General features: G+C 43.0%; 1 protein-coding gene across 1 annotated transcript in view; it reads left to right on the plus strand.

Moving 5' to 3' along the window:
* The first annotated feature begins 458 nt into the window (after positions 1-458).
* The window catches only part of LOC134088641 (NACHT, LRR and PYD domains-containing protein 12-like), a 22,843-nt gene continuing 2,404 nt past the window's right edge, over positions 459-20,897 (plus strand). The window contains exons 1-11 of the mRNA XM_062542708.1: positions 459-524; positions 7,398-7,512; positions 9,081-9,194; positions 9,606-9,719; positions 12,413-12,471; positions 12,695-12,967; positions 13,065-13,088; positions 13,174-14,779; positions 16,027-16,203; positions 17,813-17,986; positions 18,224-18,397. Of these exons, the coding sequence (XP_062398692.1) occupies positions 9,127-9,194; positions 9,606-9,719; positions 12,413-12,471; positions 12,695-12,967; positions 13,065-13,088; positions 13,174-14,779; positions 16,027-16,203; positions 17,813-17,986; positions 18,224-18,397 (2,669 nt within the window). The 5' untranslated portion in view covers positions 459-524; positions 7,398-7,512; positions 9,081-9,126. The remainder of the gene's footprint in view (positions 525-7,397; positions 7,513-9,080; positions 9,195-9,605; positions 9,720-12,412; positions 12,472-12,694; positions 12,968-13,064; positions 13,089-13,173; positions 14,780-16,026; positions 16,204-17,812; positions 17,987-18,223; positions 18,398-20,897) is intronic.

Below are 20,897 nucleotides of genomic sequence, written 5' to 3' on the forward strand. Positions count from 1 at the left end.
TGCTCCAAGCCATTGGTGGAGGTGTTGAGGGCTCGGGAGGGTGTAGTATGTTACAGCTGCCACCTAGGGGAGGTTTAACACCTGAGGAACACAGCTTTACACCAAGGGATGCAGAGCATTTGATCACACTCAGTGAGACAGTAAGCACCACAGTGGTCATAGGCTACTATCCTTCTACCATCGTTCTTATTTCTCTCATTCCGAAGGACGTGCCATGTTAATACTCATCAGTCTGAGCTAAGCTCTCTTTAGCCAGAAAGAAAATAATGCTAAAGTAAAATCATATTTCATTTGCATGGAGTAGCAGTAGGTCTGTGCTGTATCTATGCCTTCAAGGAAATGTCTCATCAGTAACAAAACTGGCTTTTCTGGTCTAGTCCACCTCCTGAGGGCTTGTGCCAGCCCTTCAGAATTTCTGTTAAGAGCACCTGCACACAGGTGAAAACGAAAGGATCAACATATCACCTTGTGCCCGTAGTCTATTCTGGTGGAAAGACGAAGCTACAATGAAAAACTGAATGGCTGTGAGTAATCTCCTCTAGTATACGACTTTTTGTAGACTTTTCAGTTGTAATAGGCTCACAGACTCCATATCCTAATCCAATTGGAGGATCATAGGCCTATTGCACAAATTAGATCAATACTGACAGTAAAAGTAATCAAGATGAATTATGCTACTATGTCCAGGTTGTCTAGGTTATATAATATTGCAGATATAACGCTAGTCACACAGAAAAAGAAGATGAAATGGTGTCACATTGTTTTGGGCTTTGGCCTGCTACACATGCATCTCCTTCTCTCTATTGGATAGTCTCTCTCTCTCTCTCTCTCTCTCTCTCTCTCTCTCTGCGTCTCCATCTCTCTGTTAAACTGCAATGTTTAATGGTGGCTTTATTTTAGTAAAGAACCATAAACTGTGTGCTCAGTGACTCTGTATGACACTCTGTAGTGCCACACCTGTGTTATGTATGTTATGTTAAGAGACGGGCAAGTCTACCTTTGGCCCACAAACTCTGAAGACAGTCACTAGACCTGTTAGTCTTGTGTCTGGAACTACTGTGACAGAGTACTGATGCAATGTGGTCAGGTGTGTTTTGAGACTAGATATAATGGGCGTGGCCTACTGCTTGAGGGAGGAGCAAAAGTATCAGCAATAATCAACCCCATATCAAGGACTTGATTTGGACTATCAAACAAAATGTTGAGATAGGTAGGAAATTAGTTTAGTGGTTAAGGAGCTGGGCTAGTGTGTAGTAGCCTGAAAGTTGTCGGTTCAATTCCCGGCTTTCACTGTTGTGCCCTTGAGCAAGGCACTTATATGGAAGCATATGAGTTCCAAAATTCAAATGAGAATGCATTCTGCAATATGCAATTCTAAAAGACATTACATTATGCAATTGCTAATTCATTATGCAATTTAATATTACAATTTGCAATACTTTCTTTCAAAATGCATTTTAATATACAAAGTGGCAATGCAATCATCAAATCAATTTGATGTATTTTGGTTAAAAATTTAAAAGACATGGATTGAATTGCATTCCATTTTGCCATGGTACTTTAGTCTCAAAATTCAAATGGCAATTCATTTTGCATTTCAATTTTCAATATTCAGTTTCATCATTTAATTGTCAATTACTTTTGCAATTTAATGTTCAAAATTCAATGTAGAATTTAATTATTTTTTATTTTTTAACATTTTTTAATTGTTTTTTGAAAAAGTTTTTTGAAAAAATATTGAAAACATTTTGAATATTTTTTGGCAAAAAGTTTTGCCCGGTTTGCAGAAATAGCGCCCCCGTTATTGCATAGCACTTTGTCACGCTCTTTGTGTCTCAAAATTCAAATGGCAATGGCAAACGCGATTCCAAAACACATTGCAATCTGTCAGTCTCTCATCACCCATGGCGGGAACTACGTCACGTCCGTGTTTATCTCTCATTGGTCAGTCTTCTCTTTAAGGCGGGTCTTGGGCAGGGCGGGTGACGGTCTCCAGGTAGAGAAGAGAACACAAATGAGAAATTGGCGCTGACAGTAGCCTACTGTTGGAGGTGATGGACAAAAACAGTCGCTCAGCTACTGAGGGAGGCAGGCGTGTGTGTGTGTGCGTGCGGAGACCTTGATCCGACCGTACGCCACCCCCTCCAGGAGCGTGTATCAGGGTGAAGCGTGAAAAACAGCACACAGGTAGCCAGGGGGGGAGCTGAGGGAGCTGGCAGCCCAGGGCCCTGGAGCTCATATCTGGGTGGAGCGTTTGCTCCTCTCAGCCAGAGAATGTCTAATAAGGGGAGAAGGACCACTAGCGAAATACTTCCGCATGGTACTGCAACTAGAGGGCGATCGCGAGCAAGTGATGAATGAATGGGTAGCAATGGAGCTGAACCCCCCAGTACCACATTTGTCGTTATATAATTTTTTCTCCTAAAATTGCATTAATGCATGCGATGCAGGATAACTTGACTTGACAATCAGCTGACCAATACATTTTTCAATATGTGTTGTTATTCCTAAAAACCCTTTCAAAGTTTTCATGTCACGTGACACAAGCGAACCACTTTACGGCCATAGACCTAAAAGAAGGTTCAGCTTCACGACGGTCGTAGCCTAATCGGTCGCGAGTGTCGCGAGCATCCATGAGCTAAATGCTAGCATGTTACAGGGAAAACGGCCCATCCTATGAAAAGCAGAAAGGACATGAGTGACTTTTTATTTCATTTCCAGTGGAAAACCTATACTCAGGTAGCTACTACGACAATTAAGAAATGAAGTTGTCAACTGTGGAAAAAACGAGTTCTAGCCGCTTAGCCCCATAGACCACAATTCATTTATCACTTGCTCGGCAACGTCCCTAGCGGAATTTCAACAGATTGCAGGAACAATCCGGTACAATGGAGTTAATAGGAAGTGGACCGGCTCTCCCTAAAGGGGCTCTGTCTCAGCCGGAGGACTGCTCCAGATTAACGACCATAGACAGTAAGATAGGCTACTGACAGGGCTAACACAGGGCTACTAACAGGGCAGGGCTGTTAATGACAGGGCTACATCGTTTCATTCACACTCACAGGCACTCCTGGTCTGACCACGACCGTCCAGCTGCAGCCTGCACTGTCAGACCGGTCAGACCCCCTGCACAAAGCCTTCGAGGCTTTGCCCCTGCACGGTCAGATCCGGAAACGAAGCGTATAGTCACGTCCTGAGATATCGATGGCTTTGCCCCAAACGAGGAACGTGCATCGTTCTTTTCACAAATACACCATATTTTTAAGCAAATAAAGTTGTTTACTTAAGATTACTCAGCGTTTTATCAACGTTTGGTCCGCGAAAATATTCTCGCTGCACCGGTAGGGACTCGGTTGCGAGACTCGGTGAGACGTGATCCCATCCCACTGGATTGTTGTTTGTACTAACATCCAAAACTATAACTGAAAAACATCGACATTGACGAATGTAATACATTTGTGCTACGTTATAAAAATAAAACGTAGACACTGATTAAAAGATGCACTTGCTAATTTGTGCTTCATTCTGTGCCCGCTGCACTGTCAGGACCTGAAAGCAATTAGTCACTTGCTGAGATATCGATGGCTTTGCCCCAAACGAGGAAGTAGTTTTTCAATGATCGTTGATAAGAATGTAGCACAAGCAAGTGCATCTTTTAATCAGTGTCTACGTTTTATTTTTATAACGTAGCACAAATGTATTACATTCGTCAATGTCGACGTTTTACAGTTATAGTTTTGGATGTACAATCCAGTGGGATGGGATCACGTCTCACCGAGTCTCGCAACCGAGTCCCTACCGGTGCAGCGAGAATATTTTCGCGGACCAAACGTTGATAAAACGCTGCATGAGTAATCTTAAGTAAACAACTTTATTTGCTTAAAAATATGGTGTATTTGTGAAAAGAACGATGTCTCGATATCTCAGGACTTGACTATACGCTTCGTTTCCGGATCTGACCGTGCAGGGGCAAAGCCTCGAAGGCTTTGTGCAGGGGGTCTGACCGGTCTGACAGTGCAGGCGGCAGCTGGACGGTCGTGGTCAGAGTGTGAATGAAACGATGTAGCCCTGTCATTAACAGCCCTGCCCTGTTAGTAGCCCTGTGTTAGCCCTGTCAGTAACCTATCTTACTGTCTATGGTCGTTAATCTGGAGCAGTCCTCCGGCTGAGAGGAGCAAACGCTCCACCCAGATATGAGCTCCAAGGCCCTGGGCTGCCAGCTCCCTCAGCTCCCCTGGCTACCTGTGTGCTATTTTTCACGCTTCACCCTGATACACGCTCCTGGAGGGGGTGGCGTACGGTCGGATCAAGGTCTCCGCACGCACACACACACACGCCTGCCTCCCTCAGTAGCTGAGCTACTGTTTTTGTCCATCACCTCCAACAGTAGGCTACTGTCAGCGCCAATTTCTCTTTTGCGTTCTCTTCTCTACCTGGAGACCGTCACCCGCCCTGCCCAAGACCCGCCTTAAAGAGAAGACTGACCAATGAGAGATAAACACGGACGTGACGTACTTCCCGCCATGGGTGATGGGAGACTGACAGATTGCAATGTGTTTTGGAATCGCGTTTGCCATTGCCATTTGAATTTTGAGACACAAAGAGCGTGACAAAGTGCTATGCAATAACGGGGGCGCTATTTCTGCAAACCGGGCAAAACTTTTTGCCAAAAAATATTCAAAATGTTTTCAATATTTTTTTAAAAAACTTTTTCAAAAAACAATTAAAAAAATTTAAAAATTAAAAAATAATTAAATTCTACATTGAATTTTGAACATTAAATTGCAAAAGTAATAGACAATTAAATGATGAAACTGAATATTGAAAATTGAAATGCAAAATGAATTGCCATTTGAATTTTGAGACTAAAGTACCATGGCAAAATGGAATGCAATTCAATCCATGTCTTTTAAAATTTTTAACCAAAATACATCAAATTGATTTGATGACTGCATTGCCACTTTGTATATTAAAATGCATTTTGAAAGAAAGTATTGCCAATTGTAATATTAAATTGCATAATGAATTAGCAATTGCATAATGTAATGTCTTTTAGAATTGCATATTGCAGAATGCATTCTCATTTGAATTTTGGAACTCATATGCTTCCATACATAAGGGACATCAGAAACTGGTGATCGGGCAAAAACATTTCTAACGTTGTATTTGGGGTAAGTAGATAAAAGTGAGTTAAATGTAGGTTGTGATCGATTACAGAAGCGTGAATTGAGTCCTGTTTCGTGGCCTGTGATCATTTAGAGAGGGACACCACTCGGAGACGTCATGGATTTGTTCGTTGACTAGGCCTACATTTCATAACACAGACCCTGACTTTAACCTAATTTGCTAAATAGGCCTAAATAGTAGGCCTAAATAATCTATCGTAGCCTATGGATCGATCGAAACGTAGGCTATAGCTTGCCGATAAAGTAAGCCTAATTGGGCTATTTAGTCAGGTGCACTATGTCCAGATTTTAACCTTTGTGGGAATTTTTTGGGGATTTGCTAAACTATACATTTTTGGAAAGGTTATTGTATAAGGAGTCAGAAAATCAATGTTTGCATTTGCTCAGATGTCTTTATGGCGGCCATATTGATGTTTAAAAGTTATATAGACCTCTGAAGTTCGCCTACAAAAAAGCTACCATCTTTGCCCATATAAGGAGTTACGGTATCTGACGATTTTTCCTATGGGAAATTAACATGGGGATTTGGAATTATCACACCTGTTAAACTCTCGCGGGGATGACAAAATCGGAAATTCAGGTGTTTTCCTGAACACACTTTTGTCCTCTGCCTTCGAGAGGAATCTGTGATCTCCGGTACGCGAAGGCGGCAGACTTTGATTTTCGCTACCCCAGAGCTAACTTGCAATGCAACTTGCCATTAAGATAGTTAGCCGGTTAGCTCTGGGGTAGCAAAAATGAAAGTGTGCCGACTTCACGTACCGGAGATCAAAGTAGGCACAAGAAGGCAGAGGACAAAAGTGTGTTCAGGAAAACGTCTTTATTTAAGACTATATCGTCCCCGCGACAGTTTAACAGGTGCGATAATTCAAAATCCCCATGTTATTTTCCCATAGGAAAAATCGCCAGATACCGAATCTCAAAGATGGCAGCTTTTTTGTAGGCGAACTTCAGAGGTCTATTGGCGAGACACTAAAGTTGAATAGGGTAAAATTTTTATTAGGCCTAAATAGTAAATAATCTATCGTAGCCTATGGATCGTTCGGAACGTAGCTTGCAGATAAAGTAAGCCTAATTGGGCTATTAGGCCTACACACAGGCAGGAAACGACCTACCTAACATTAACACAAATCTGCCAAGAATGTATTACTGTATTAAGTTTTAGCCCTATCCTATGTCTGAAATAAGGCATCACGACATCTCGTAATGGGCATCACAGAAATCTTAAAAAATAACTTTTCTTTTTTTTCAAGGCTCAAAAGTAGCCTGAAGTTCGCCTCTTCCCTAGCCTAGAAATCTAGACGCACCCTAGCGGCCAAAAATATTTTTGCCTAGCGGGATGGTCTACACCGTTGAGGACAACCTACGAGAAAAACAAAAGATGGATGAGGCTAACGAAGGCGCTCGTTTCAATCGGCTTTGGAAGAGTTAGACTTGGGCTTTTCTTTGAAGTTTGAGCAGAAAGAAGCACTCAAGTCATTCGTTTTAAAGAAGGATGTATTTGCCGTTTTGCCGACCGGCTACGATTGGTCACAAATGCTGGCCTATTACGTGCAGAGGCAGTTTGAAAGACAACTGTTCATCCCACCCACAGGCTTCAACTCTGTGAATGGTCCGACCACAGACTATACATTTCTGTGTAGTTTGGCTTGCCAGGCTACCTCTTCCCTGTATCACAGTCAAATTCCAACAGGCTCCCCCTATTGTTAAAAAAAAGCACTGCCCTTTTTCCATTTGAAAGCACAGGGTGCCTCTCATTTACACATCCTCCGTTCCTTCCTCGGTCCTCGTTTCCACTGATCTAGATAAAGAATGATAGGGCGGCAACAATGGGATAGTCTATCCAGTGTTAGTTATAGATCAGTGGGAACGAGGAGAGAGGTTGAGAGGCACCCACAGACTTCACCTCACCTCACACCAGACACAGTCAGAGTCAGAGCAACACATCGTTCAGAAAACTGGCAAAAAAGAAGTAGGTCTAGCCTACTACATTTATTAATTGTAGCAGTAATGGGATAGTCTATCCAGTGTGTAGATCAGTTGGAACGAGCCTGGAGGAGAGGTTGAGAGGCACCCACAGACTTCACCTCACCTCACACCAGACACCAGTCAGAGCAACACATCGTTAAGCACTGGCTAGGCTATTAATTGTAGCTGTACAAGTAGTGGGAATTGTTTCATGTTAAGTGTTCATATTGTTTTCCATTGTAGGCCCAGGCTACCTCCTCTGTCAGTGGTTCTCTGGTCTCTATCAACACGTCTGCTATTGTTGGAGCAGAAATGGATCCACAGATCAGCTGCTGATTGGTCCACATAGCTGCTAAAAGTAAGCACTTCATGAGGAACTTCTCATCAGAAACATTTTCCTCACCTCTTTTTTTAGAGAGGGACTCTGATACTAGTCAGAGAGAGATCCTGTAGTTCGCTGTCTGCTTCACACAAGGATCTGGGACTTCTCGATAGGAGATGTATTTCTGAAGGCGGGTCCTTGTAAAACATCCTCGCATGTGATTCGATAAACCACTTGCCTGTTATCTTGAATGACGTGCTAGGCTTCTTCAAGCTCTTGCCAAACCCGGTCGGAAGAAGAGTAAAAACATCCTTGCCACCAATAAATGTCTTCAAAACTATTCTCTGTTAATCTTTTAAAGAATGAATACTCGATAGATTCGACAAAATGGTTGAAATAGCAGAATCAATGTCAGCACAAGACTCCTCGCTGCGTGCCGCCATTGTTATTTGAATCAAACACTCGCTTCGGCGCTCCTGATTGGTTGCTTATTTTTTGATCACTGGCCCAGGGGTTTGGATTGCCCTCGCGTCCAGACCCTTGTGTGGAGCTCAGCGAAACGCCTCTGGTGGAGCATGGCGGAACTACAAGGGTCTGGCGAGAGTCAGGCTAACCAACCTCTACCAAGCTCCAAACTGCCCCCCCCCCCTCCCCAAACCCCTCCTCCTCTGGAGACGATGTTGTGCACGTGAGCAGCAGCAGAGTAGCAGCGGCTGGATAGCAGAGTGTGCACAAGCTGTGACTGACAGGTAGCGATTCCTACCCCCTAAAGTGATTGCTTAAACAAAATAGGGAGCGCTTGATTTTTGCAAGCACGATTACCGACGATTACAGGCTTTAGAGGGAGCTAGAGAATTCGGGATTTTACCTAAACAGCCTATTTAATATTCTACCTCCAGACAGTCAGTCATGAGAGTTCAAGCTAATATGACTAAAGAAATGCTGCCGACGGCTGCTTTAATGAACCCTGCACACCAACAGTACGGGCATGTTGATTGAAACACAGGGGGTGTTGAGGGCGCATGATGACACATTGATGAGGGTTTGTAGACATGCTAAGTGTGTGTGTGTTGTGTGTGTGTGTGTGTGTGTGTGTATGTGTGTGTGTTACGTTTAGCTCAGAACGTAACAAACTAAGGAGGACACGGACACGGAGTTGCCAAAATAATTAAAGAATTTACTTAAAGAGAAGGAAAACTATATGCAAGGGGTTAGTCAGTAAATCAGTTGTGTTAAGCAGTGTCGGCATGTAATGTGAATGTAACGCAACATGAGTGCAAGAAAAGAAATCAAACACAGGATAAACCCATAAGGAAGAACAAAAGCAAAGACGGCAGACGTAGGGAGCCACCAGCCGTCCGTAGCCCCGCGCGCCATCTTTTCGAAGTCCGGCTTTTTAAGAGGCAGCAAATCAGGTGCGGCCCTCAACAGTGCCGAAGCCACGCCTATGAGCGCTCGCAGGAGCAGCGGCAGTGCTCAGGATAGTCACAGTGTGTGTGTGCGTGTGGAAGAGAGAGAGATAGAGATTTTATGTGTGTGTCATTGAGTTTGTGTGAAGGTGTTTCACTCAATTTATTATGTATTTTGTCTCCTTTTGTATCCAGACCACAGACACCCAGACCAGTGTCTCCGGTGCCCAGCTGTGTGTCCATGAAGAGTGACGAGTCCATGGAACACCCTCGCAATTTCAGCAGTGGACCACCAAAGTCTGATCCAAAGTGAGATTTCACCTTGTTGCATCCATACAAGAGTAGACGTGTGTGTGTGTGTGTGTGAGAGAGAGAGAGGAGAGAGAGAGAGAGAGAGAGAGAGAGAGAGAGAGAGAGAGAGAGAGAGAGAGAGATTGTGTGTGTTGGGGTGTGTGTGTGTGTGTGGCAGAGGGAGAGAGAGAGAGATTTTGTGTGTATATGAGGAAGTGAGAGAGATATTTCATTTGTGTGTTTGTCATTGTGCATGCGTGTGTGTGTGGGTAGGTGTTTGTGTGTCATTGAGTGTGTGTGTGTGTGTGTGTGTGTGTGTGTGTCCTTGAGTTTTTGTATGTGTGTTTAAAGGAGATGGTACAGTATGTACACCTTTTATTTGAATTGTGAAGATGTGTTGCTCCATCTATTTGTATGTATATTATCCAGACCACAGACACCCAGACCAGTGTCTCCAGTGCCCAGCTGTGTGTCCATGAAGAGTGACGAGTCCATGGAACACCCTCGCAATTTCAGCAGTGGACCACCAAAGTCTGATCCAAAGTGAGATATGTGTGTGCACACAGGATTAGAGAGAGAGAGAGAGAGGATTAGAGAGGATTAGAGAGAGAGAGAGACTAAGGGGGTATTCACACCTGCCTTGTTTAGTTCGATTAAAACGAACTCAAGTTCGTTTCTTGCTTGGTTCGGACCTTTTTGACTGGTGTGAATACAATCACTCGAACTCTAGTGCGGACCAAACAAGCGGACCGAGACCCAGCTGAGGAGGTGGTCTCGGAGCGGTTCCTATCGAACCCTGGTGCGGTTCGTTTATGGTGTGAAAGCAGACCGACCTCGATCCGACCCAGTTACAGAAATCTACCTTTTTTAGATTTGACGAGCTCCCGTAGTTTTTGCACATTATGGGAAATGTAGGATAGCTCCGTGACGCACAACAGCTGTAAGCAGCAGTGGGCTAACGCTTTTTTGCCAACAATAATTTGATTTTGCATCTCCTACCCGTTCCGTCTTCCGTAGGCCTGCTGTTAGCATGTTGGACACACATGAGAGCTCTTCTCAGCTGTTTTGTTGCACGTCTTCGTCGATGCAAAATTACGAGCATGATATTGTTAAACTTGCATCAAACGGTCTTGACGCTCAAGCACTTCTGCAAAGCTGTAACTGTAAACTATATTGCTAGGATAATAACGAGTACAGTACGCACGTAAAGTAGTATTTACGTGGGCCAACTTTGACTTTGGCTTCCTATTCTTCACCCCACCTTCACGTTTACCAGCCAATGGTTGAACGACCTTAGCACATGTGCTTTTGTTTATAAATTCTGGTCCGGTTGCAATTAATCACGGTGTGAAAGCGAACCGCACTAAAAAAGAAAAAAAGAAAAAAAAATTGGTCCGGACCAAGTAAGTGAACTAACGGACCTTCCTGGTGTGAATACGCCCTTAGAGGGAGAGAAAGATAGCACTTGATACTGTATATAGCAGGTTTAATAATGCATCTGATATAAAAATAGCCTTACATCTCATCCACTCCAGATAATTTGTTTGAAGGAAAAGCTCGGAATTTTGAACATACTGTAGGACCTCATTTCCAATGTAGCCGGGTTGATACAGGTCGATGGAGACAGTTTTCAGTGCATTTGATCCGGTCCTTAAATTGCAGCGGTCACCTGGTGCTAAGCTGGTGCTGAGCCTGCCACTAAAAATAGTCTTAACCCACTCCTCAGAACACCCGAAACAAATAAATTATAACGTCAGACTATCAATGCACATGTCTGTGTTGATAGAATAATGTTAGAAATAAAACTAACCTTGCATTGCAATAGCCTATAGGCCTACTTTGTTCCATGGCAGTAGCAGATTGATATTATCCAGGCTACAGAGGAAGCCGGTTTCATGACAATCACACAAGTTTATTTACCTGCCGCTCCAACTAATTCCACTCTGCCATGCTACAGCACACATAACGTCACCTGTGCATGTAGCACAGTCTCAATCTAAAGTTATCAGAAGCAGCTAGACTAACGTTTCGAGAGGGGCTTGTTTTATTAGCAATCAGTAGCTGTTGGTGCATCTGGAAAGATCGATGGAACGGCATTTGCTTTCAGTAACTTGTAAGCATTATTTTGTTGTGTGGCAAGAATGTGCAGAACTGAGCGGCGATCATATTGTGTACCGCTATGCGGTGCATCTAGTTAGATTAACTTTTAGTTAGACTTCAGTCTTTACACTCTGCACATCATTCAAATTAGGGCCCTGGATGTGAAAAAGGGCTTTAAATGTATTACTGCACAATGTGTAAGCTGGACCATTTTAGGAGTGAGCTGCTAAATACGACGTGCTTGTTGGAGGGAGAGATGTACACAGGCAGACATTCACACACACACACACACACACACACACACACACACACACACACACACACACACACACACACACACACTCAAAGATCTTGATGACCGTGATCAGAGATGTGTATTTTAATTATTTTCATTTCAAGTACATACAGTGCCTATAGAAAATCATCATACCCCTTTGAAATAGTTACTTTATTTGTCTTACAGCCTGAAATCAAATGTCCAGTTTAATTTACAAATGTAGCTGTACAACATCAAAATAATGAACAAAAACAGTTAATTAAAAAAAACATTAATTAACAAAAATGAATAACAGGGTTGGAAAAGTCATACCACTGATTTTAACACTTTGTAGAGCTTCCTTTTGCTTTACTGTAATTACAGCCATCAATCTGTTTGGATGTCTATTAGCTTTGCACACCTATATTAAATGAAAAAAGGATAATGTTTTCCTTAAAATACAGGGGTCATAAGTAGTGGAACGCCTATGTTAACCTACAGTATGTGTTAAATTTCCCATAGAGGCAGGCGGAATTGTATTCTTTTTATTTTTTAAATGCCAGTTACTTCATGGATCCAGCACACTATGCACCCTAATAAAGTCATCTTGTCATTTGGAATTAAAATACCGCCACATCATCAAATACCCTTCACCATACCTAGAGATTGGCATGGTTTTATTTCATTTAGCCTATTACTGTAGCTGGTTTCACTCTCATTGAGCTCAATGCAATTCAAACCAGCTAATATAGGTACCGTACATGGTAGCAGAATATTCCAGATGTGATTTTGCGCTGAACTCCAGTTAGCAGCTAACTCCACCTAAAACACACCATACCTGCTGTACTGTACTGTGTCTAATCCTAAACATGATTAACAGGATGGATGACATGAAGCAGCCAGCTGGGCCAGATGACCAAACAAACAAGATGATGCCTGGTAAGAAAACATAGTTTTGGAAACTGGAAAAATATTTTAAATGTAATCATTTGAAATGTAAACATTGTTATTACATATAGTTGCATATTAAGACTCAATTGTCAGAAGTAAAAAGCTATTTGAGACTTTTCTGAATTAAGGATCTGGGACTAAAGCCCATATTGACCTCAGTGCTCTACACAAGATAATGTCCTAACTGATGTGTATTTGTGTAATACTGTAGGCACAGGGTGCAACACACTTCAACCCTCATTCATTTGCCAATGCATGCGAGAAACATTGGACCAACTGTCTAGTGACGACCTCAAAAGGTTCAAGTCTAATTTAAAGGAAGAACTCCCATGGGGTAAGCTGGAGAAAGCTGACACGGATGACATAGTGGACCAAATGGTACAAAAGTACTGTGTAGAAGACTCGGTTGAGGTCATGCTGAAGATTTTAAGGATCATGGGAAACAACCAGCTGGTCAAAAACTTGGAGAGGAAACTAGGCAAAGGTAAATATGAAATATGATGTAAAATGGACACATTAGCTTGATAAAATTCATGTTGTGCTTCTGTAATGATTTTGTTGTTTCTCTTGTCCTCTGTCAGTGATTTCCAGACCTCAGAATAAAGGTAACGTATGTGCAGACAATACACACATTTAGATAAAATCCTCCCATCCATTCATTTTCTTCTCTTTACATTTCCATTCCAACAGAGGAAAAATCTCCAGCCACGCATCGCCTTCAGTCCCTCTTAATAGATAAGTATTTCCTTGTACGTCAAGAGCTGGGAGACGAAGAGCTACAGGACATCTACACTGATCTTTGTGTTGTAGAGGGACGCACTGGGGGGGTCAACAGTGCACATGAAGTGTCAACAATTCACTTAAAACAAATTGAGACCAGGACATTCTCTGGGACCATGAACTCAGTCAAGTTGTCAAACCTATTCACTGACCACTATTATGCTGGTAAACTTGTCACAAAGGTCTTGACTTTGGGAATAGCCGGAGTGGGGAAAAGTGTTGCTGTGCAAAAGTTTGTCTTGGACTGGGCAGAAGAGAGAGAGAACAGAAATATAGAACTGGTTTTTGTTCTTCCATTTCGAGAGCTGAACTTGTACAAAGAGGACTACAGCCTATTTGACCTTCTCCTTAAATTCTACCCAGAGCTTGAAGAGTTTAAAGAAGCCATGGAATTGAAAAAGACAGTTCTTTTTGTGTTGGATGGTCTGGATGAAAGCAGAATCCAGCTGGACTTCAAGGACAAGGACAACCAAGTCTGTGACCCAAAAGAAAAAGCATCAGTTGCCATGTTAACAACAAGTCTAATAACTGGTAAACTGGTGCCTTCTGCACTCATCTGGGTAACAACGAGACCAGCAGCAGCCAACAAGGACCTGTGTGACCTTTTCCACTTAGTGACAGAGATCCAAGGCTTCAATGAACATCACAGAGAGGAGTATTTTAGGAAGGTCATTCCAAAGAAAGCTGAAGATGTTATAGCACACGTCAAATCAAAGAGAAGCCTCTACATAATGTGTCACATTCCAGTGTTCTGCCGGATCACAGCAGCTGTGCTTGGAGGAAAGGGAGAAGAGCAAAGTGCCTCTGACCAGGAAATGCCCAAAACATTGACTGAAATGTACACACAATTCAGTGTCTTTCAGATCACCAGAATGAATGAGAGATGCGAGAAGAAGATGAGCCCAGAGGAAAAAGGACAGCTCCTTGTTAAACTTGGGAAACTGGCATTCAAACATCTGGAGAAGGGCACCCTGATATTTTATGAGGAGGACCTGAGAGAGTGTGACATTAATGTAAATACAGGAGCATTGCACGCTGGACTTTGTACAAAGATCTTCAAAAAAGAAAGTGCTATAAGTGGAGAGAGCATATTCAGCTTTGTGCACCTGAGTGTACAGGAATTCCTGGCAGCTCTGTACTTGCTCCACACACATGCAATTGACCAGGCAAATCTCTTCATCAAGACTCCTTGGGAGAAGATCAAATGGAATTTCAACTACTCAAGGTTCGACCTCTACAAGATGTCTTTGGAGAGGGCATTACTAAATGAAAATGGACAATTGGATCTGTGTTTGCGCTTCCTTCTTGGACTGGCTCCAATGTTGGAGCCTGAGGTTCGGTTCCCCCTAAATAATGTTCTGCCACAATTGGGTGTCGGGCAACTGAGCATCAAGAAGACTGTTGAATACATCAAGAAAAAGATTGAAAATGAAAACATCCCACCAGAACGAATCATCAACCTCTTCCACTGTCTGAATGAACTTGGAGATGATTCACTGGTTGAGGAGATCAACAGGTAATCGACACTCCACATTAAGCTTTAAGACTAGTGTGCAGACAAAACTTGGCTATAGAGCCAACTATCATAAATCAAACTGTAAAATCATTGCCATTTTTCAAAGAACATTATTAAACGTTCTATGAGCATGGTGCTGTCACTTCTGTTGACGTTTGAAGTATTTTCAAACAAAACAGAGAGCTAGCTTGCCCCTCCCTCTCGTGTCATGAACGCCAATTTTATCATGTTTCATGGTTCAGACTGCACCAAGCTGTTTTTGTTGCAGTGTTTTGAGCCTGGGATCCCACAGGGATTACGTGTTTTTATAATGTATTCAGGGGTCAGGTAGCTAGTGGATCATGAGGACATGTTTGCTACATGTGTCAGAAAATGTTCTAGCTTAGACATTTTGTCCATCAAATGACAGAATTCAGCAATGAACATGTTTGCATTTAGTGACATCCACAACAGCACAATTTGTACAAGCACAAATAAATGTAAAACTATGTGAATTTCTATAAATACCGAATTCACCATTTCCTTCAGCCACCAGAGGGGGGATGTTAGTTTTGAAATGTGAAGTGGCAAACAAAAAATGGCAGCCGCATGAATGTGTACAAACTGATATTGGTATCAGCATTGATTATTGGTCAAATTGCTATTTTAAACATTGGTATTCGCCCAGAATTTCACAATCCATGCATCTCTACAGTATTCCTTCCTTACTGCTGATATGGTTTATTATCAGTTTGCAAAGGTTATTGGCACAGTAGGATGCAGCTTTAAGAATCCCTGACCAGTGGTTTCGAAGTTAACACAAAGTCTACTCATTAGGATGCTCCATTTCCGAATGGAGAGTGCCCAGACATTCCTCACAACGTGAATGATCTGGTGATGGCATTTTATATTTTAACACTTGTGATGTTTTTTTTAACCATTTCTAGCAAGTGACATCTTCAGCTTTCAAAGTGAGAAATCACTGATGTGCCTAAATCAGTACCAACTTCAAAACAGACAAGAAAAATGAAAATGTTTATCATAGATTCTGATTGAACCCTGATAAAAACCCAGTTAGAAACCAGCTTATGCTTGTAGCTGATTTTAGCGGGTTTTGCTGGTTTTCTTCCAGCTCTTGCTGGTCTTTGCTGGTGTAGTTGGTTGGACCACCAGGTGGATATTATATTGTGTCAGAAAAGAACTCCCTGACCCCCACTGATTTGAGGAATATTCAGAAATGTTCAATACACATCTTTTATGTTCCACAGATACATGAGCTCAGCAGACGAGGAGAAGAGACTGACTCCAGCCCAGTGTTCAGCTCTGGCGTACCTGCTGCTGATGTCAGCTGAAGAGCTGGAGGAGTTTGATCTGAAGAAATACCTGAAATCAGAGGAAGGGCTCCACAGAATGCTCCCTGTAGTCAGTGTCTCTAGGAGGGTTTGGTGAGTGAATTCTTTGTCTTAGACTGATTATGTTAAAGGAACACTTCACCGGTTTTTCATATTAAACTATGTTATCCGCTTAAGTAAGACGAGTTGATACATACCTCTCGCGTCTCAATGCGTACACTCAAGAGCCCTGGCGGGCGGCGCCACTTGGTTAGCACATTAGCTTAGCCCAATGTATTCCTTAGGTTCCAAACAGATGAACAGTTAGAAGCGACCAAACTCCTGCACGTTTTCCCTATTTAAATAAAGCTACACGAGTAGTTACACGACCAAGTATGGCGACACAAAATAAAACGTGGTGCTTTTCTAAGCGGATAAAAAGAATAACTATCATTTGTGGCGGAAGCACTTGGGAGCACTTCGACTCGGCGCAGTAATATCATCACTCCTGATTTTTTTTCTCCCTCTCCCTCTCCCTCTCACTTCCGCTCCCACTTCATGCGCTTCCGTCAACAGAACCAACGTGAGCTGCACCGGAAAAAGTAGGCTAGTTCGAGCAGAGTTGACGAAGTTAAGATATTTGTGAACAATCATGGTAATGTGCATTGTAAAGGGCTGCGATAACAAGCAGAAGGTGTATAGTGCCGTCTTATACCACTGCTTGGTCAAATTTCCTATTGTGATGCGCTATTTGGAACGTGCATTATTTTTCTATATACCGCACGGCTATGAAGTAGTTCCTTTTTTTGGGCTCTTGAGTGCACGCATTGAGACGCGAGAGGTATGTATCAACTCGTCTTACTTAAGCGGATAACATAGTTTAATATGAAAAACCGGTGAAGTGTTCCTTTAAGTATTTCAGAAATGTTTTGACACACTGGAGCCATAATTTGAATGAAGGACAAAGTCTTACTAAAGCTAATTTAATAACAAGGAAAATATATTTACACCATGTGCAACTACAGTATACGCCATATGCAAAACCCTAAACAAACACTGATGAGTCAGCACAATGCTCCCACATGTCATATTTGATAGCTATAGTTCATGCATGAGAACTTGGCCTTGTGACAGCCTGCTTGTTGCCCGTTGTGTTTCTTCCAACACATACTGTTTGGGGTCAGTCTGTGAGGAAGTCCAACATCCAGCTGCACAGTGGGGTGTTGATGCCTAGAAAGCCACGTCAGCTTACCAAGCGCTGGGGAATGGCTGTGATGAAGAGCATCTGCACATAACTGTTCTTATATTCGATATATCAAGTGGGCACCCTCATTCACCGATGTTTCGTTAAATGAGGTGTCGTGGGCCTAACTTAACGAAACAACATGTTTGTGACCATTGGTTGACAGATTGGTGGTTAGCTTGCTTCTTTAAGTTAATTTTTGACAGGGGCTTCATTATGTTTATACCTTGGATTTTGGCACAAGGGATTTTAACACCTAATCGTTATTAATTACGTTAGTAATTAATTGTTTTATGGGCATGGGGGCTGGCCATTGATAGTCATTACAGAAAAGGGGGAGAGATTTTGAGATTGATTCTCATGCTTCGTTATTCTTTATTACTGGAATGAAGATTGAATGCTGCATCAACCAAATAAACATAATTTTCCCTACCAACACCTTTATATTTTTCTTACACATCACCTGTGTTTGTCAAACAGCCTAAATCAGTGTCACCTCTCTAAAGCAAGCTGTGAAATGATGGCATCCGTGCTGCAAAGTGCACCTTCCCATCTGAGAGAACTGGACATGAGTGACAATGACCTGCAGGATGAAGGAGTGAAGCTGCTCTGTGTGGGACTAAGAAAACCGCAGTGCAAGCTGGAGACACTGAGGTCAGTAATTAGGAATGTTATGTAGTACTGTATGTTAACCACCAGGAAGAAAAAACAATGTGCCTATGTGTGATGTCAAATTGTACATCTGTGAATATTTATATTGATCTGCACTTGTCATGTTAATTGGTGACATTTAGGGATTGTCAGTCAAACTAACTGAATAAGCAAATTACCTGTATACCTTTTACTGCATTTCCTTAATTTATGATTAAGAAAGAGCATCTGTTGTTTCAGACTGTCTCTTTGTCTCATCACACATGAGGGCTGTTCTCTCTTGTCCTCTGCCCTCAAATCAAACCCCTCCTACCTGAAACAGCTGGATCTGAGCTACAATCACCCAGGAGACTCAGGTGTCAGAGAGCTCACAGACAGACTGAATGATCCCGGCTGTAAACTAGAGACGTTGAGGTGAGATGTGTTGCATCTTAGATGTCTTTCTAGTGGAGCTGTTCATCCATTTGTGTCCTGTGTTGGAGAGCTTTCTGTGTGGAGACTGGATATTCTGTCACGTTTCCAGATGATTCCCTTCCACATATTAAACTGGGCATGATGTGGCCCAAGCACTGCAAGTAAAAGGCAATCCCCCAGACTTACACACACATATGAGGCTTGTGAACTGTTTCCACTTTATTTAAAGCAAGCTTTAGAATTCATAACACAAGATGGGCAACCATGTCTGCCCAGGCTACAGAAGATGATTAGGCACAGCTTGCACAGTGACCCACTGATGGGTGAAGGAGAACCAAGCTTTGAACAATTAGTAGGTAAAGAGATACATAAATCATTTAAATACATTAATAATGTCACTGACACAGGGGGCAATAAAGACCACTTACATGGTGTAAGGAAAAGCACATTCATATTTGCACATGTTCAACTCCCAATGAGGAAGCTCATGATGCACTTGCAGAGGGTGACTAGAAGTGACTAGAAGTGAAGGCTGAATAGTGCCCAACTTACCCTGAGACCGGTGGGAAAAGCATCTGTGATGGAGAGTTATCTGGATGGGGAGGACTGTGTAATGATATGAGATGTAGTGATTAGTGTAGGCAAGAGTGAGCATCTTCTCTGTTGACCAGATTGGTGGCAGTGTAATAGGAGACTGAGGATGTAGAATCGCCATGGCTGCAGCGAGGTAAGGGGAAGAAAATATGTTATGGTAAGTATGTTCTAGACACTGGAATAAATTGACAGAAAGGTGATTTAGAAGAGTGGAGGAGAGGCTCAATTAAGCGTAATTCAGTCAGTGTTACTGATTGGTCAATATGCTCTGTTTGATATGATCCTTTAGGCTACTATGATCCATGGCTTGTAGATAAGGACGTGGATGCAGATCTACGCCAGATTAACCTCACTATGCCACATTTCCTCACAACATCTCAACAGCCAAATGGCAAATATGAGTGCGAGGCTGAAAGTGATCCTGGAACAGAATCTGTTGCTATGATAAATGTGGGCCTCCTGCATGACTGAAGGTCGAAACTCTGCTTTCCAGATCATGAGCAGGTTGTGAGTTATCAGAGCAGCGCAGGGGTCTGGCATATCCTGCGTCTGCATTCTGTGCATGCGGTGCTGGCTAAGTGTGTGACTATTACATCCACGAGGCAGGTGGAGGTGTAGCGTGCCTCCAGATTTGTGCAAGCGGGGTGGACGTTTGAGCAAATGGCCCAGATTGTGTTGTGCTTGCTGCTGGGCTCAGTGAAATATAGCTATGATTTACGGAGCACTGTGATCAAGTTGGACGTGGTTGAACTACACCGTGATACACACAAGCACACAGGAGTGGAAACTGTGTTGCGCTTGCTTGGCGGAGTGGCGGCCATTCATGTGTTGCACGAGCCATGAGAACGATGGGTGTCGGGGCTCAGTGGAGCTTTTGCAGGATTTCACAGTACAGAGCTCAGCAGAGCTGTTGCTGCATGGGTCTCAGTAGAGCTGTTGCTGCTTGGGTCTCAGCAGAGCTGTTGCTGCATGGGTCTCAGCAGAGCTGTTGCTGCATGGGTCTCAGTAGAGCTGTTGCTGCATGGGTCTCAGTAGAGCTGTTGCTGCATGGGTCTCAGTAGAGCTGTTGCTGCATGGGTCTCAGCAGAGCTGTTGCTGCATGGGTCTCAGTGGAGCTGTTGCTGCATGGGTCTCAATAGAGCTGTTGCTGCATGGGTCTCAGTAGAGCTGTTGCTGCATGGGTCTCAGCAGAGCTGTTGCTGCATGGGTCTCAGTGGAGCTGTTGCTGCATGGGTCTCAGTAGAGCTGTTACTGCATGGGTCTCAGTAGATCTGTTGCTGCATGGGTCTCAGTAGAGCTGTTGCTGCATGGGTCCAAGGGCTCATTTCATCCTATCTGTGTCAGTCTTAACGGGATAGTTTGGGTTTTAAGACACAAAGTTATATGGGTTCCCTGTCAGCAACGTTGTGCATCAGCACTGACGTATCCCCCGACAGCGTCCTGTGAGCCGAGATCCAGACGGTTTTTGATGCTGAAGAAAGTAGTCCGGCAAGTTGCTGGGGTCACGAAAGTAAAGTGTTTTTCTTCTCAAAACCATATGCGTTCAAAAGAGTGATATATTTGCACCACAAAAACGTTGTCCAGGAAAAAATCAAACCTTGTTATCACTTGGCACTATTTTTCTCGATTCCTATCACTGCACGCTACTGACAGAAAGGAAGAGGGGGGACGTAAACGGCAGTAAGGAGGGTTTTATTCCCTAGCAACAGAAGTGGGGTGAGTGATGGCTGTCAATCAACCCTATGGGCTCCCTATGTGTGTATGACAGAGAGAGCATGTGTTTTTGTGTATGAGTGTGGTGTAGAAAAACTGTCTCTATGTGTGCACATTCATTCAGGGAGGAGATGATTCTGGAGAATTGTGAGTTTGGGTGTTTGTGTAGGAAATATAAGAAGTAACTGCAGTG

Source organism: Sardina pilchardus, chromosome 1 (assembly GCF_963854185.1).
Source record: "Sardina pilchardus chromosome 1, fSarPil1.1, whole genome shotgun sequence".
NCBI lineage: Eukaryota > Metazoa > Chordata > Actinopteri > Clupeiformes > Clupeidae > Sardina > Sardina pilchardus.